This window comes from Balaenoptera musculus, chromosome 4 (genome assembly GCF_009873245.2).
Source record: "Balaenoptera musculus isolate JJ_BM4_2016_0621 chromosome 4, mBalMus1.pri.v3, whole genome shotgun sequence".
Taxonomy (NCBI): Eukaryota; Metazoa; Chordata; class Mammalia; order Artiodactyla; family Balaenopteridae; genus Balaenoptera; species Balaenoptera musculus.
Window position 1 is genome coordinate 116,294,234 of NC_045788.1, and position 17,395 is coordinate 116,311,628.

Genomic DNA, 17,395 nt, shown 5'->3' on the forward strand with positions numbered 1-17,395 from the left:
CATGGAAAGATTAGCTACAATGGCCGCTAGGGGCAACCTGGGAGAAATCTATAGTTTTCTAATTAGAGTGAAGTCATCTCACTGTTCTATCCTTAAATTACCATTTCAAATCAATTAGCTAAGGGAAAATACAATCTCAGAAAACTTACCAACAACAAAGCTCTACTCTGGGGCCCCGCTGGTGCAGCTTTCAAAAACTACGGGCTATGAAACCCATACAACGTTAGGCCATTTCCTTTTCCAGATGTGCTCAGAGGTGAATGCGTATCAGCAAAAAAGAGCAAAATGAACAGTCCCAAAGGATTGTAAACTTTTCTTAAAGCTCAGAGCACCTACCCAATGAAGTTTGGTAAAAGCAAAGGCTGGACGGTAGAAGGCTGTCTAGGTCTTTGTCAGTACAAAGGCTGTAAAAGGACTGTTTGGAATGGCTGAAAAATCCTCTTCTGACTACAGAAGTATACTATTGATATTTTAAAATTTGGCTATTGCTGGAAGGGTTTATGGATTTACCTTTAGACACCCAAACAAAGGCATCATAAGTGCAGCAGCACTTCGCCAGGACTGAAGTTTATGGGATTTGAATTTCATTTCCAATTATTCTGCTACCAACTAAAGAGTACATTAACTCTGGTTTTTTAGAGCAAGGGTCTTTAACTTACCTAAGAAGACGGCATCTTTAAAATGTTGTAAGTATTATCGTGCCAACCATTTAGAGAAATGTAGCAGTAAATTAATGCTAAATTGTGCCGACAGATTCCTCCACCAACCCTTACAAGGTGCTAGCGTCAGATACTTCTTAAGTTTGATGGAATAAATGAAAAATGTCATGCTTAACATTTAAAATCTATTTTCTGTAACCAAATAGGTCACAGTTTAGTGATAGTAGTGGTAGGAGAAAACTTGTTCAAAATTATTGCTTTGTAAAGGAGATTTCCACATTAACAAGCTTGAAATAGAACTTGGCACAGAGTGGGTGATCATAATCTGATTAGATTATGAAAGACTTTCCATATTAAAGTCATTGGCACTAACTTATAGTCAAGAAGAGTTACTAACTGGGGTGGTTTTCTTCTTAAAAATCCCTCATTTTATTACATGATGAGCTTGTTACGCCTTTTTACCGTATAAATCAATAAACGAAACAAAACATGGCTGTGCATCTCCGGTTCCGATGACAGTGCCTGTACAGACAGCAGAGCGTAACTTTTCAACATTTTAATCATGTAGAACAGCTGTATGTATTTCTGTTACCTGGGTATTTTTTTTAGACAGTGTTTATAAACTTGTTAGGGAGAAGCTGCAAAATTTTCAGATTTTAATTTGAAATTTTAATAGGCCTATTTTAGTGTCAGAAAATAGAAACTGATCTTTGGGAAAAGGCCTTCCTCTTAAATTATTATTAATATATTTGTAACAATAATGCCCTCCACCCCCCCCCCACCCCACCCCAGGCCGTCAGTTCACAAGTATAGTTCTTCTTCCTTTTTCTAAATAAATTGGTCTCTATTACCTATTACATATGGACATTGCTTATCATTCTCAACTACTTATCACCTATACACATATAGTATACATACACATGTGTGCAAGCGCACACATTCATTTTTGCAAAACGTTTGGAGACTTTTTAAAAAAATAAATTTAACACCTGTTGAAACTTGGGGATAAAAACCTAATAAAATCCTATCTTAAAACAAGTTTATATCAAATCAACTTTACTTTTGAACACTGTACAAACTTTTTCCCACTTCAAAAATCCATGACCATCCAGCTGCACACCAAGCAACAGAATCAAGGCTGGGTAGAACAGGCTATATAGGCTGCTTGTCTTTCTGAGCTACGCTTCAGTTGCCCTGTCTCTAGATATACTAACTCGCAGGCCACCTTCTTTTTTTTCCCCTTTATTTTTCTGAGAAGGGCAAAGCATTCTTGAAGACTTGTTATTTTCATGACCAGAGACTTTTATGTTTATGGAAAAACCTGAAAATCAGAGACAGCCCAGAAAATAACAATCATTTCAAACCAGAGACAATGCATTTTTTTCCTCATTTATTCAAATTCACTGCAGGAAGTAAACACTAAAAGATTAAAAAACAAAACAAAAAATTCACACTGCAGTATGTACAGTTTCATGACATCACATGAAGAAATTAAATTTCTAATAAAAATGACAAATTATATTACTGAGCATATCGCATCAAAATTGGTTGTGTAAACCCCAGAATTCATACCATGAATGGTAATGTGCCTGTATTCCAGTACACTGGAATACTCCTGGTATATTATTATGTTTCCAATGGGATTAAAAAATTCATGAAAGTAGTTGTGTGAGTTCTTTATGTTGAAAAGTGGTTGACTTGATTTAAAAAGTTTTAAGACCCTTGGATTCAAAGCACATTCTTTCACAAAGCTTAAACCACGGAAGTCATGTCCAGAAATGGAATACTGTTATGTTGGGATGAATATCTGATCCGACTGCTTAAGACATTTTGCCAAATGCACAGATGCACAGGGTCCCCCATGCACTTTTCATGCAGCAGGTAATCACAACTTAAATAAAAGGCTTACTCTATACATTTGTCCAGACTTGCAACTGTATACACACATGCACAATTTTTAAACCTGTCCGATTATATTTACACTTATACATGGAATATACAGAAACCAAAGAGATTAAAAGGCTTTTCTGTTGTATTAGAACAATACAAAATATGTATTTTTCATTAAGGAAATCACTATTTACATCACCTTTAAAAACCAATTTTAACATCTTCATGTAACAAGTCAATATATATATATATACATATTATATATATATATATATATATATATATATAAAATATATACTCTCACCAGTTTACTCTTCTGTAAGATGCAGCAGAGAATAAACAGGTAATGCTACCTTACTGATGTCAATGAGAGCTGTAGTACCCTTTCACAAATGACTTTATTAGGAAGAAATTGTCTAGATATCTAAAATAGTCCTTGAAAATGTGTATATGTGCATCCTTGTATCTACATATGCATAAATGAAGTGCATTTATGGATGTAGGCCCTTTCTCACCGCTTTTCTTTAAAATCATACTAAACTCAAATTGGGGACACTCTAGTAAATCAGAACAGCTTTCTTGGTCGTCATGTTTATTTATATATGACATATCTTCGTTTCTTTGACTGTTGACAACAGTAATAACAACAAAAAAAACAACTGACCAACCAAAGAAACAAAAAAAAAGCAACGCTGGCCCTTGATGTTCTTTTTCCTGACCTAAATTTCACCCCCTTGTAAAAGCCCATTTTCCCCTAACCAAGGGGGAGTATCAATATTTTTTTCTAGCATACTTCTAAGGCTCCAGACCTTTCACAATGGCAGAAAAAAATGACTTGTTTAAAAGCTTATTTATACAGTGTAGACAATAAGATTGTCACAGAATAAAGACGGGATGGAGCTGAATATCTTCACTGGCCAGTGGAATTTTCATGATGTAGCATAATATTCACTCCTATTATTTTATAATATATCCAGTAACTATTTACAAATTATTTTGAGAAAAAAAAATAATCATTTAGGGTTTTAGATCATATTAGGAAATAACGCCCATTTTTAATATAAAAATCTTAGAAACAACCTCAAGTAGAACAATTTCAAACAGATTTCCTTCTAATTAGTAGTCGATTATATAACAATTTTTTGATAGGTCAGTTGCTATAACTCAGTTCACAATTAAAACCAAAAATATCTGCTGAAAGAACTGTGGATTGTAAAAACTGAACTGAAAAGCATGGACTTGTTTCAAGATAGAAACCCCATGCGGCTCAATAATACATTAAGTTCTTCCAAGAAAACATCAATGTTTACTTTTAATCACTATTTTAAAATAACAGATCCGATGGAGTGACTGCGTACAAATCTGTCATGTATATGTGCCCTTTGTACTTTTTTGTTTAGTCAATCTGAGTTCAGTGCCTTTCTTGGGTTTGAAATAAATGTTTTCATCTTTGTCAGCACTGTTCTTAGGACGACGGTTTTAATAGAAGTTAAGGATGTATTCAGGAGGAGTTGCCAAACCATCCTGGAATCACCTGAGTTTGGTAAGTGGCCCTGTTATTCCATCCCTAAGGCTAATTAAGTAGATGTTACTCATTAGAACACACAAATAATCACAGATTTTCCTGAGATGTTGAGCCAAATATGAAAGTTGTCCCCTCCACCCGATTTTTTTTTGTCATAAAAAGTATTCTGAACCCGATTTCCAAAGACATAACAGTAATATATGAAGTACAATATTGCAAATTTTGAGTTGATGTGTGACTGTACTGGGGAAAATATAGGCATCAAGTAGTTTGTTCACAATCCTGTGTTGAGAAAAAGTCATAGGCAATGGTTTCAATTTTCAAAATTCAGATTTCAGTGTGCAGAAGAAAACACCTAGGGAGTATATTAAGATGCAGAAGGAAGATTCCCAGGTCCACTTAGCAGAGATTCTTGTTCTGTAGATCTGAGATGTTGCCTAGGAATCTGCAATTTAAAACAAGTGCTCCAGATGATTCTAATGCAGGTGGTCCGAGTCCAACCTTAAGAAACCCTGGTCATAAGACTCACAGGTACCACAGAAACGGTGAGAAGTAGCTTTTACAAGAGATGGTGAAAATTGTCCAAAGAAAAGCCATTTTGCTTGTTAAAAACAACTTCTTATTTCAACTATTCAGGAAACCACCTGAAGATACATGTTAACTTTCCTAATTCTGTAAAAGGAGGAATATTAATTTAGTAAAGTAGTTAAAATACAAAAATGGAAATCTGCCTTTTTTTAAAGATCTATCAAACTTCCATCAATTGTAATCAATGTTTACTAAGTAGTACAAGGTTTAAAGAAATATAGTATATTGAAAAGGATTGGGGTGGGGCAGACACATTGAGGAACCACAAAACCCCTTCCAAGAATTAAAAATAAATGTGTTTTTCTTTTTTTTTTTTTTTTTAGCAAAAGTGAAAAATGTAAGCATATTTTTTTCTAATTTGTTTTTGAACTGAAAAAATGAATCAGTATTAGGTTTTTTGATTCAGTAATTATCCTTTAAGGAGTTATTATTTAACAATTTGGACTTTAAAAAAACGTGTTATGTAGGCTGACTTCTGAAAAGCAAAATAAAGTACCCTAATAAAGGCAGCAATGCATTAATCCACTGTGGGTGGAGATTCACATTTTAATTTACGCCTATTATTTATGATTAAAAAAGAATATCATTCATGGGCTACTCACAGTTGTTGTCTGATGCATAAGAAGGTGTTAAACAACCAATTGCTAGTTCAGCAGCTTCCTCATGACATCTAATGTAAAGCAAGAAGTAGTATGCATATTTAAACATCACAGTAACCAATTCTTTTCAAAATGAAAAAGTTTCAATTTATACCATGCTTTTCTCAAATCATGCGCTTATTTATACAGATCTCAAGTTCATACTAGTTAGTTTTAAAAAGATCCAAAGACGGATGGCAGGTACATTTTATTCTGATTCCTTTTTTATTGTTAGCATGTTTCCCAGAAGTCCATAAACTTCTCCATTTGCACTGTGTGGGCGAGAGGCGTTATTTCCCATATGGCTATTGTAAGTGCTTCTTAAGTTAAAGAAAGAAGCTTTAGTTTCTGCAGCAGGAAGTAGCTCTTCTTTGATTGTAACCTGTGAGATACTTTCAGCAGATGAAGGCTCCCTCCAAATGTCCTTGTCCTGTGTTTCTCGACTGGTAACAGAATTGCCTCCTTTCTGGAGCATGTAATACAGTATTGGGTTAGTTTTGGTCAGTCTCGGAGAGTCTTTCTCATACTCACTCTTATCCACATCTGTGATAACCCACTTGATGGGTCCCTTCTCACTGGGCACGGAACACCCATTCGCAAGCCCAGGTTCTGGTCTAGACCCTGCGCAGCCCAAGTGCTCAGGGAAAGGGGGGCTCACAGGAGGCTTTCCTACACCTGGGTATGGAAATGTCCTGTGGCCCATGCAGCTGCTGGGCTGAGCAGCACTGTACATCAGTCCGTTTAAAGAAGAAACGCTGAATTCAGGCTTGCTATTGGTCACACTGTTTCTGTGTCCTTTTTTTTTACTGTCGACGACAGAGTTACTCCTGTGCTGAGACAAATCTCTCACACAGTTTTCCGAGAGAAGCAGCTGTTTCAGAACGTTGAAGCTTTTGCTCTCTCTGGCCCAATTCCTGTGCTCACTTTCACTGGCTGAACCATGACTGGCAGGATATTTAAACTCAAGATCGTTTCTGCTAAGCTTCAGCTCCTGCTGGTTAAGCAAGGACCCATACAGCACCTTCGGGGCACTGTGGCTGTTTGCAGCATCGACTATGTTATTTTTCATCTTTTTAAATGGATTTTCTAACGGCTCAGTATGAAGCTTCCTTTTCTTAGGGACCATGCAAAGATTCTTTGATTCTAGAAGTGTCAGTTCACTATTTCTGTGACTGCTGTCCAGGTCATCAGCCAGGTGACTCTCTTGGTTTTGTCTCAGCAGTCGACTTAGCAGACCGTTCTTAGAGAAAGAAAAATCCTGAGGTGAGACGGGCTCCGATTTGAAGTCCTCGGATGCTGGTAAGACAGCTGTGCTTCCCGGCAAGGCAGGAGCCACGCCTAAGAAGGGGGCGCCCTGAGCGTCGTGGCTCAAGGGCACATTTGTGGTATGCGTATGCAAGTCATCGCAAGGCTCAGATTTTATTTTCACCATCAGTATTTGTTCACTTAAAGCTCTATCTGTATGTTCCTGAGTACTTTCATCTCTTAAGGGCATCTTCTCTCTCTTTTCGGGCTTCCCTTTGTTGGGGTTCCCCAGCAGCAACTGGAGGACGGTGCGCCTTTCAAGCAGATTTTCTATTTCAGAACCAGAGAGTCCTGGTTCAGGACCTGTTGCGTGACTGCCGAATGCTTTATTTTCTTCAACTGCATTGGTTTTATTTGAGAGCAGAGGGCTATTTAGTCTATCCGTCATACCTGTAGGTTTCTCTGTGTTTACACTCAGCAGCTGTTTACTGGGTCTCTGCTCTTCCCCCGACACGGAAGACTGCATTCCACATTGCGCTAAATTTTGTAACAGTTTACTGGCACTGAAAGTGGCAGAGTTTTGCGTGCCTTCAGTTTGGACTGGTTTCTCCCCTTGCGATTCTTTGCTTTTTGTAAGGTCCATCAAGTGGTTCGATGCGGTATTCGCTGGCTTTTCGGACTGAGGGCCACAGGCATACGGTGGGGAATTCCATTTGATGACCAGAGAGTGCTGGGAAAGGTTGATGGGAGACTCGGCTTTGGTGGATGCAAGTAACGGTGGAGTGCTCACCGGAGGAGTCCTGCTGGTACTAGGGCTTTCTATGACAGAAGTCCGCGTGTAATTATGTGTGCTGAACTTTGTCCCATCACTGTGTGGTTCCTGAGGGCTGCTGTTTCTTTCTACATTTTCTTCATTCTTATGGCCAAGTAGCAACTGAAGAAGGGTTACTTTCTGGTGCGCATTTAGCTTAGAACTCTTTGAGGTATCTTGATCTTCTTTGATATCTACTTCGGGGACTTTTGGATCCCAAGTGTTTAGCAGGGACTGAGTTAAGTTATCCAGAGAAACAGGGCGGTCAGGTTCTGGTTTTTCGATTCGGTGTTTGCAAGACAAGTCTATGGGAACACAGTTGGAATAGGAACTTTCATCACCACTGCTATCATCTGTAAAACTAGGATTGTTATCTGAGTATTCATCAATCGTTGTAGGTGTACTGCCCTCCTCAAAAAGGCTTCCTTTCTCACTCTGATTGTGTCCGTTCATTGGCTTAGGTGTGGTCTGGCTTTTAAGAAGATGTAAAAGCAAACTGTTATTAGCAGCTTGTTTTGCATTGCTTCTTTCCAGTGAGTTCTTATAGCCTGCATTTTTGGGGGGAGAAGGAACAATACCCATCGGATTTTGAAATGTTGTACTTTTGCTAGCCGTTAGTTTGTTTGATGATGCTCTTGCCTGACCATTAAGATGGCTCGACATTCCTTTTGAGAACTGGAAACTGCCCACATCCTTCTGGCCATTTTCTTGTAATCTGGCCATAGCAGCAAGTCTTTCACTTGCCGCCTGATTTGCATTTTGTGTTTTTAAAGCGTGTTCTCGAGAATACTGCTGTAAATGGGCTTCGCTTGAAAGGAGTAATGCTAATTGGCTACAAGCGACACTTGGTTTGGGTGAAGTGGCAGGACTAGCCCTCTTTTCCACCATGCTTGCGACAGCCTGTAATCTTGCAGCACATGACAAGGGCTCACTCATGACCTTTGTGCCACTCTGTCCCACATGATGAGGTGACTCTACGAACCTATCTCTGATGAGGTTCTTAGTTACGTCAGGGAGACTGGTGTCAGGCTTCTGATCTTTAGCTTTACTTTTCTTCAGCAAAGTTTTTAAGTGGCTTGATGCGACACCGTAGCACCTTAAATCTTTCTCCACTTTTAGGGAGTTATGACTGAGGGCGTATCCTTGCTCCTTGAGGCTCTGCCTAATCTGTTGTGACAGAGCAACAGTCTGCAGCCTAGAGCTGAACGACTGAAGCAAAGAGGCCAGTACCGTGTTATCCTGTTTGCCTTTAGGCACACTGTCAGCCATGCCAGCCAGCAAAGCTTCCTTCTTTACGTTTAAATTTACGATGGAATCAGACAGCCTCTTCCGCTTCGCTGCATTCCAGTCCTCAGAAGACTGCAAGAGTCTGGCTTTTTTGAGATGCAGCATGCCAGATCCCTGATATGTATGTGTATTGAGAACTGGACCATTACTTTGACAGGTGGGAAATGCATTACCAGAAATGTTAAAGTTCTGATCTTCTTCATTACAGCCAGCAGACTTTCTGTCGATGGCAGTACCTGATCCCTCTGCTGCCTGATGCATTAGTAATCCTTCTAGGTAAGTTAAAACAATGGAATCCTGGTGCACATCAGAGCCAAGCTCTTCTCCATGAGTCATGTTCAATAGAAGTGTTCACAAAGGCTTGGTTTCTATTCACTTTGAAGAATGGTGTTCTGTGGGTGAGTGAGATGTAACTTCAATTAGTGAATGTCGGTTTCTCACCTTCCATAGTAATTAGACAGAGGTGTACTGTTCCGTTCCGACCGGGATTGGTCTGCTGGTTGGCAATGACGAGACAAAAGGCAGGCGGACTCCCAACGCAGCCTGACTGCAGAGTTGGTAACTCCCAAGCAAGAAGCAGCAGCAGAATTCCTCAACACACAGGTCTGCAGCAGCAAGCAGACAGAATCCTTAGCGAAGGTACTGCTTCTCCTTCTTCACCTTTCGTTCCACAATAAATGCAAACATCAGTGTTCTATAAAATAAATAAATAAAAAATAGTTAAGGAGGTGAAGCATTAGAATTATGCTGTGATACCTGTAAGCAGAAAAATACAGCACTTGTCAGTTTCTAAGTGTATATATACAATATACAGATATATGCATTGTAGTCACTTCTTTAGTAATTTATGTTATTGTTATTCCTATTAAATTAGAAATCTCTACTGGAAATCCTATGGATTAATCCATATTGTTAAAATGATCCAATCAGAGAAGAGAAAATACTTTAATGTTACATAACTGTCTTCAAAAGTCCACCATGTTTCTGAGTTTTCATAAACACCTTTCTGCAAAGTGATGTGAATGCTAAGTCTTTTCTGTAGCACCACAGCTCTATGAGGGGCTAGAACGAGCTTCCTTACATTATGAGGAGCTTAGGAAGGAACAAGAGAAGTATCGAAAAAGGAAAAGAGATCCACGTGACATGGACTCATCTAACGAGTTTGATGTGAGGTTGAGGCCGACACAACAGATTCACTTCTGATATCATCCCCCAAACATCAGACATCCCATAAGTGATCTGGAGAATTTCCGTTTTCAAAGAATTGGAAGCCCTAACAAGTATAAGATTCTTTTGTAGGCCTGTGCAACTTGTGATAGTCTTGGTCATACTCACAAACGTTTACATATCATCACAAGCTTATTCACCCCTAGTTCTTACCATGACTTATTAAAAACAGAAGAGTGATCCTTCAGACGCTCCTGCAGGTCTATCAAAGGCTTAACGTATCTGTTTTAAAATCCCCACACACGTGCTCCATGCAGAATTTTTTAAATGAGGTCCATCCCTAGCAGATGCAGAATACAGGTTACAGGTGAATCTATAACCCTAAGTTTCTAGAATGTTCCTAATATATAATAAAATACTCCTCCTCCCTACCCATGCTATTTCTTTGTGTGTGACACTGTTATCAATAAGGATAGATAAAATGTTACATGTGATTGAAAAAATTTTTTTAAAAGACTTAAAAATGAAAGTCATTGTTAAAAAAAATGTATTAGGGTACTTGCACCAATTTTTAGTTTAGAAAATGTGGGTACTGTAACACATAAAAGTGTAACTATGTGTTTACATTAAGCTATCACATCATCCTGTAGAAGAGTGGGCAAGAACCAAATTTAGAATAGATCTGAAGGAAAGAGGAATAATCGTTCTCAGAAAATTCTAAGTTAAAGTGGTTATTTTTCATTAATTTCTTTGAAAAGAAAATTCTATAAACAGCACCAATTACATGAACAAGAAGAAAAAGAGCGTTTCATAGAAACCTGTTTTTTCTAAAACTTTTTAAGGTTAAAATCGTTTGATTTAAAGCTAGTATTAACCTGGACTCATTTTCTTTCAGTGGAAAGGCAACCAACCACATTATTTTTGAATCACCGACATATAATTGGCTTACTTGATTTTACATACATATTACTTAAGAATGCTGCCAAGTCTTGAGCACTACCTGAGTACAGTCAGTTACAAATACCTAAATGTCAACACACATTTAAAAATTAGGCTTTTTTGGAGATTTGCAAGCAATATATTTAACAACTGGAATATTTTACAAAATACTGTGATTCATTAGCTTGTCAGTGGATCTACTGGTTTATTTTTAACTTCAACAATGATTTTAAATATTAGAGCTTGTATACATGTCCATTTAAAAATATTCCATACTCTCTTCATAAACAAAATAAGGAAGAGACTTGACTTGTACAGCAAACACTTGTTAAGTGATTTCTGCGGAAAGGGAAAAAGAATTATCCAAAATATTTGGTTTATGGAAGGTAAGAAGGACCAAAGGGGGAGTAAAAGTACTGAGGGAGCAGAAAAAAAATAGGAAAAAGAATTCAAATGAAGGTCTCACAAATTTTGCAACTCTCATGAGGTTTAGAAGGAAAAATTCAGTTTAGAAACTAAAATACATTAATGGCCTGTCTTTAAACATTAGGTTAGTAGGCATGACAGGCAAAATGAAGAAAGATTTCTTTAATGAACACTAAAAATACATACATATATATGTATGTGAATGGGAAAAAAATAAAACCTACCCAGTGATAAATTAAAAGCTGACTGAACAATGTCTATTTCAACTTAGCTGTCATTTTTATAGGGTGATTCCATAAAATTTTTAGAAAAAGATTTTCTGGTTTTAACAAAAAATTTAGTGTAACATTTATTATACCAAGAAATGACTTAATTTTGATTTTGGAATTATCAGTCTAAATCAAAATCAGCTCTTTATAATTTTAATGAATTCATTTAACCCTCAGTATACCAAGAAAAACAGTCATCACCATTTACCATCTGGGTCCAATGAACATTTCATCACTACTTAGGTCAACTTATGAATAATTTACAGAAGAATAAAGAGATAATGTTCGTTAGAATTTTTAATAAGAATTTACACATAGCAAACCCAGTTCTTAATTCTATATTTTCCTGGTTTTGAAGGATAACATATCTGAAATGGGCAAGGTACTTTGGAACTGATAGCTCAACTACTGTCATGCATGAACCTGGAAATACCCTGTATATACCAATTCCAGATTTCAAATACATGTCTAAAAGGTTCTAGCTTAATCATCACCTCTGAGTCTTCTTCTTGTACTTGTATAATTCAAAATGTGTTACTTTGGAAAACTTGGACAGCTCAAAATTATACTGAGGAAAGAAGGACAGAAATCTTTCTTGTTACGGAATTGCAAAATATTTTTTTATTTTTAGATTTATTAGTACCAATTACAGTGATCAATCCAAAGAATTATGTCATTTTCATGTCATCTACTTCCTTCCAATCTCTTGTTACACACCAGCCGTGTGTATTTGTACACTTCTGTTTCAAAAAATGTGGGTGTGTCAACATCATAAAAGAACCAAGATAGGGCAGGCGAGGTTCTTGTCACAAAATACTGAATGAAGTCCTTCCTGATAAGCAACTAACTGGAGGAAAATACTGTATTTCCTTTTTGTCTTTAGGACTATATTGTTATGGTAACTATGTGAAGTGATGGATATGTCAACTAACCTCACTTTGGTAATCATGTGCATATCAAATCAGCACATTACACACCTTATAAAATATGATACGTCAATTATATCTCAATTAAGCTGGGGGGAAAAAGAACTATATTGTTCACTCATTGATCCTTGAGTTTGAGAAAATTCATCTTGGATACTGTCATCTGAAGACAACAGTCCGAGATGTTGCTTATACACTCAGTGTCACCGTCATCAATCATGTATAGAATGCTACTATCAGTCTCTTCGCATTCATCCAGTGACTCATCTAATTGAAGCATCTTCCTATGCCAACTTTCTTCTCTTTAACATTAGGGATGGAAAATAAAAAATACTGAATTCTCAACTATACTTACTACAAATTTAAAACAAAATAGAAAGACTACAAAGATAATCTCCAAACATTTTTTTACACTCTTGAAAGATAATACAGTATTAACAGGCTATGCTATTAGAAAACTGAAGATGATACAATAATGATGACATATTTCACTACTGCATCATCTTTCTAGGCACTTTCATTAACTTCCTTTGGCTTATAATTTTAGTCTTTATATCATACAGTTGGAAGTAAATGATGAATTAATTTCCAAAATGATAAAAGGGCAAAATGATTAAAGATACAGGAAAAATAAGATCACTAAGATTCCATAATGTATGTTAGAGTTATAAAAAGTTCCAATGGATACACATGGTAATAACAAGATATAATGTTTTTTTCTATTGAAAACACATTCATTGAAACATTAAAAAAGAATAAAAGTCATATAATACAATCCTTCCTACCAAACAAACAACTTCAAACTAAAACTGGGTTCAAAGAACCCTGACTGTATACCAAAGGTTAATGCATTTCAAGATAATTTAATAAAATTCATGTATAACCATTTTACAGTGTTAAAATTATAAATGAAATCTTCCTATTATTAATATAAAATTGTTTATAAGCATAAAAATATCTTTAAGTTTAATAAAATTGAGATTTTATTGGTCCACTAGCATGCAGCAAAAAGAATTATTGTTGTGGCAGGACAGAATTATTAAAAATAATAATAAAATCAAACTAAACCATAAATGAATTTCATGCAGTCTTGGCCATATGCATAGATAGATTTTGGCAAAGATCCAAGTTTCAATACGCAGACTGGTTTAATGAAATATCTAGTAAAATGCTTGAATTTAAAGTATGTTTTTCTAAAAAGCTACATTTAAAAAAAAGAACTTGAAAAATAAGACTTCAATATAATGTAACTTTTTTCTTAGCGCTTTAATTGATAAAAGACAGTTGTAAATAATTTGCATATATTAACAATTCCTAAATAGGTGTTATATTGATTCTCTAAAGCAAAATATTTCCATTGTACTGTTTTACATTTTCTATTTGGAAATGGTTTATTAAGCAAAGGGAAAATTCGCTGAATTTTTAAACACTTTTATAAATGGTAAAGTCCAAGTAAAAAGATTTTACTTGGATAAATGAAGGACGCATCTAATAGGATTCTTATATGTGGGACTACTTTTGGTTGAAAATACATGAGAAAGGTCTTTCTCTAGCTGTATTTAAGGAAAGGATTCAGTATCTCACTGGTAATCAAATTCTCCATTAAAAACACATTTCAATGATTAAACATCTATGAAGTCACTTTGTATGCTATTTAAATGATGTCTAATGAATACCTCACGACTTCCAATTGTTTCCATGAAATCTCCAATTTCTTCTGCATTATCAAGTAACACCTGTTTGAGTATTGAATTTAAAGGTATTTCTGCAATGCCACTTTAATGAGCATTTGGATTCTTGGCTCTGGTTCCTCAAAATGCAGAAGGAACTGAGAGGCTACTCCTATTGGACAATATTACCTAAGTTTCACTGTAGAGTATTTTGGGGATGCAATTTTATGCAAAAGTAAAGACAAACATTAAGATGTTTCAGTAAGCATTAGAAGAAAAATATGTAAGTACTAAGAAGATTCAAAAGTCCTAATTATTGAAACTTTTACTTAAGCAAAACAAATCCAGGTAAATGATTCAGAGAACTCTTGGTGTTCTCCAAGGTGAGACTTTGAAAGAAAGTTTTAGGAACTGAACAGGAAAAAAAAAAAACAAAACAAAACCCAAGAAAAATTTATCAAGATGTAACACCAAACATTTTATGCAAATAGATGAGATTAGCTTTCTAAACCAAGGGCCGATGAAAAGTTAGAATATATAAAGCCCAACACTTAATGTCATAGAACAATAAAGGAAAGTAAAATTTCAGATAATGGTCCTGGACTTCACTGAAAAGTGAAGAATATAGTGAATCCTCTATTATAAATTAAAAGTTAGTTTTTGAAAAAAAGTTAAGAAAAATAATAAAAGAAATGTTCAATTGTTGCCATTTTACAGCTGGGAATAATAATGGGCATAGTAAAGGAGGAGGCCTGGTATTTCATTTATTAGAATATACTTCTAATTTTTTGAAAAATAAATCAGAATTAGTATATGTCCTTTCATATAATTTAAATTCCAAGATAATTTTCGTTGTAGCATTATCTATCAAAAGATGTTCAACCTGATGGGTGCCAAGAAAATACTTACCTGAAAACATTTTGCTCAACTGAGGGCCTTAACATTTAAAATTAGACCACAAGAGCTCTGGCCCTGTCCCAGGGGTTCTCATTTTAGGTGTAAATACTCTTCAGAGATTGGTAACAGAAGCTACTGACACTGTAGTGAGTAAAACAGCTGCCCAGATTGCTCTCCATTGCAACCTGAGGGACTTACATATTTTTGCCCAAGGGCAAATTTGCTCCTACCTTCCAGGCCCATCAGCTTTAACTTGCTGTCAGCTGCTTCCACAGGAGTAAAATAGTGTCACTCACTTTCCCTATTAAGAGACTCACTAGGAGACGTTAGTGCTTGACTGACTTGAGTGTTCAACAGAAGGACATATGTATCTGAGGACCTCTTCAACTCTAAAATTTTATTTCTATGATTCTAAGTAATTTATCAAACTGTAGTTGATAAAAATGACAAGCATTTTAACCAGAAAGATGACAGGCTGTCATAAAAGTTGTGGAAATAGCCCTGACCAGTATGTTCTATCGTCTTTTTAGTGAATTCTAGCGGAAGGAAATGATTTTGAAATAGCCATACACCCTACCCATTCAATCCCCCAGTTGTTTATCTTCACTACTTTCTTTACTGGGGCACAGAATTTCAAACAGATGTTTATTTAAAAGCTAAATATGAGCTTATATTCAAACTGGAGCTTTTGCTTATCTCTCAATGACTATATACTGAATAAAATGCAACAGTAAAGATTTAAGACCCTTGATGACATAGACAAATGCATGCGAGAGGTAAAAAACATTACCCTGGAGACAGAAACAAGTATCCCCTATAAATGATACAGTGAAATAAAGAAGAGCTTCTTTGTTCTGAATTATTCTCAAAAGGCTTATGTCTATGAATCAGATTCAGTAAGTCCACTATCCATTTTATTCTGCCTCTGTAGTTTACATAAAAATTTAATTTATAATCAAAGTTAAGAGTATGAAGTTAGAGATTTTAAATTAAAAAGGCTCACAGAATCAAAGGAGCTAGAGACAGAGCTTAACTGCCAAACAATTTCCACTCCAAAATGGAACACCTTCATGAATGCTGTGCTGCATTATCTTGAAAACACAGAAACTAGAATATTTTTAAATAAAATTAAATTCTAAGTGTAATTTTTAAAAATCCAGGAAGAGAATTATTATATGATAAAGAATACCTGTGATACTCAACATTAATATTAATGTCTGTTCACTGCCTTCAGTTAAACAATAGTTTCTCTGAAGAAACACAAAATAATTATTAACAAATTCTTTGGTGGCACGTAAGTGTGGAAAAAAGGGTTTAAACATAAAACTAACAGGGTAGAGCTTCTCCTAACCTTTTCCAATAGCTCTTCAAAGTAACTGGTGCTTTCTATCAGATTTGAAAAGCATAATGATTTCCAATCTCTATCAAAATATGAAATATAATGGAAAATGGTGCTTCCTTCTCCTGGAATTGTTTGAGTGTTTATAGTATGTGTGTGTATATATATAGATATATACATATCTCTACATCTATATATATATATACACGTTACATATATATGTGTATGTGTGTGTGTGTGTGTGTGTGTGTGTGTGTGTGTATATATATATATATATATATATATATATATATATATATATATGAACATCCTTTGAGACTGGAGCATAAATCCTATTAAACTCAACTATAGTTTCCCTAGCCCTAAAATAGATTTGACATACAAATATAAACACAAGGTCAAGGTCATAGATCAGTAAGAAAGATTACCAACAGAACTGATGTAACAGCTGGCATTGATCCTGGGGCTTTTAGTACACTTACCAGACACTCTGCATTTACTCACAGGGGTACACTCTGTTTTCAAAATGTTCCCCATCTTTGAAGACAAGATCTTTATGTGCTTTTTGTTATAAAGTATGTTCTACTAAAAATGTTGTACTGGATCACAGAGTAAGAAAGGAGAGTAGTGTACGTATGTTTCAGAATCATGAGTTTATATGTGTGTGTACTCTTGGGTATTTATTTATTCATTTGTTATAACTGATCCTTGCCACGTGACAACTTTGAAACTGATTTAACTTACAGGTTCCTGAATCGACCATGCTCCCCGACACCTCTAAGCCTTTGTACCAGCTAAAATGCAAACTGTCTATTTCTCAACGTCTTGGGTCACTTCTTCCCTAATACACAGATCTAACTGCTAAAAATTGGTTCAACCAAAAAAACTTTACAATGTGTCCATAGTCTTCCATGATAATTTCCAAATTATACATATACGAAGAAACTTTGGTTATCAACAGCAGCAATGAAAGTGACTCTTAATGGAGTATATTATTGAATAGTATAATTATCTAACAAAACCATGCCTTTTGTTTCAGCTGCTCAAACAAGATACTTAATTTATCTTAAATTACATTTATGAAACCAAGAGTTATATGATGAATGTGCTTACTGAAGC

The 17,395-nt window shown here is 35.7% G+C and overlaps 1 protein-coding gene across 7 annotated transcripts in view; it reads right to left on the reverse strand.

Moving 5' to 3' along the window:
- The window catches only part of NRIP1 (nuclear receptor interacting protein 1), a 258,524-nt gene that overhangs the window by 162,840 nt on the left and 78,289 nt on the right, over nucleotides 1-17,395 (reverse strand). For 3 of the 7 annotated variants that reach the window (XR_005019643.1, XR_005019644.1, XR_005019645.1), the window contains exon 4: nucleotides 5,265-9,337. Coding sequence is in view for 3 of the 7 variants with exons in the window: in XM_036849600.1 (XP_036705495.1) it covers nucleotides 5,509-8,979 (3,471 nt within the window). In the remaining 4 variants the exon portion in view is untranslated. Of the gene's footprint in view, nucleotides 1-2,027; nucleotides 9,338-17,395 lie in introns of those variants that run through there. The other 4 variants (XM_036849600.1, XM_036849602.1, XM_036849601.1 and 1 more) reach the window with 2 other exon arrangements.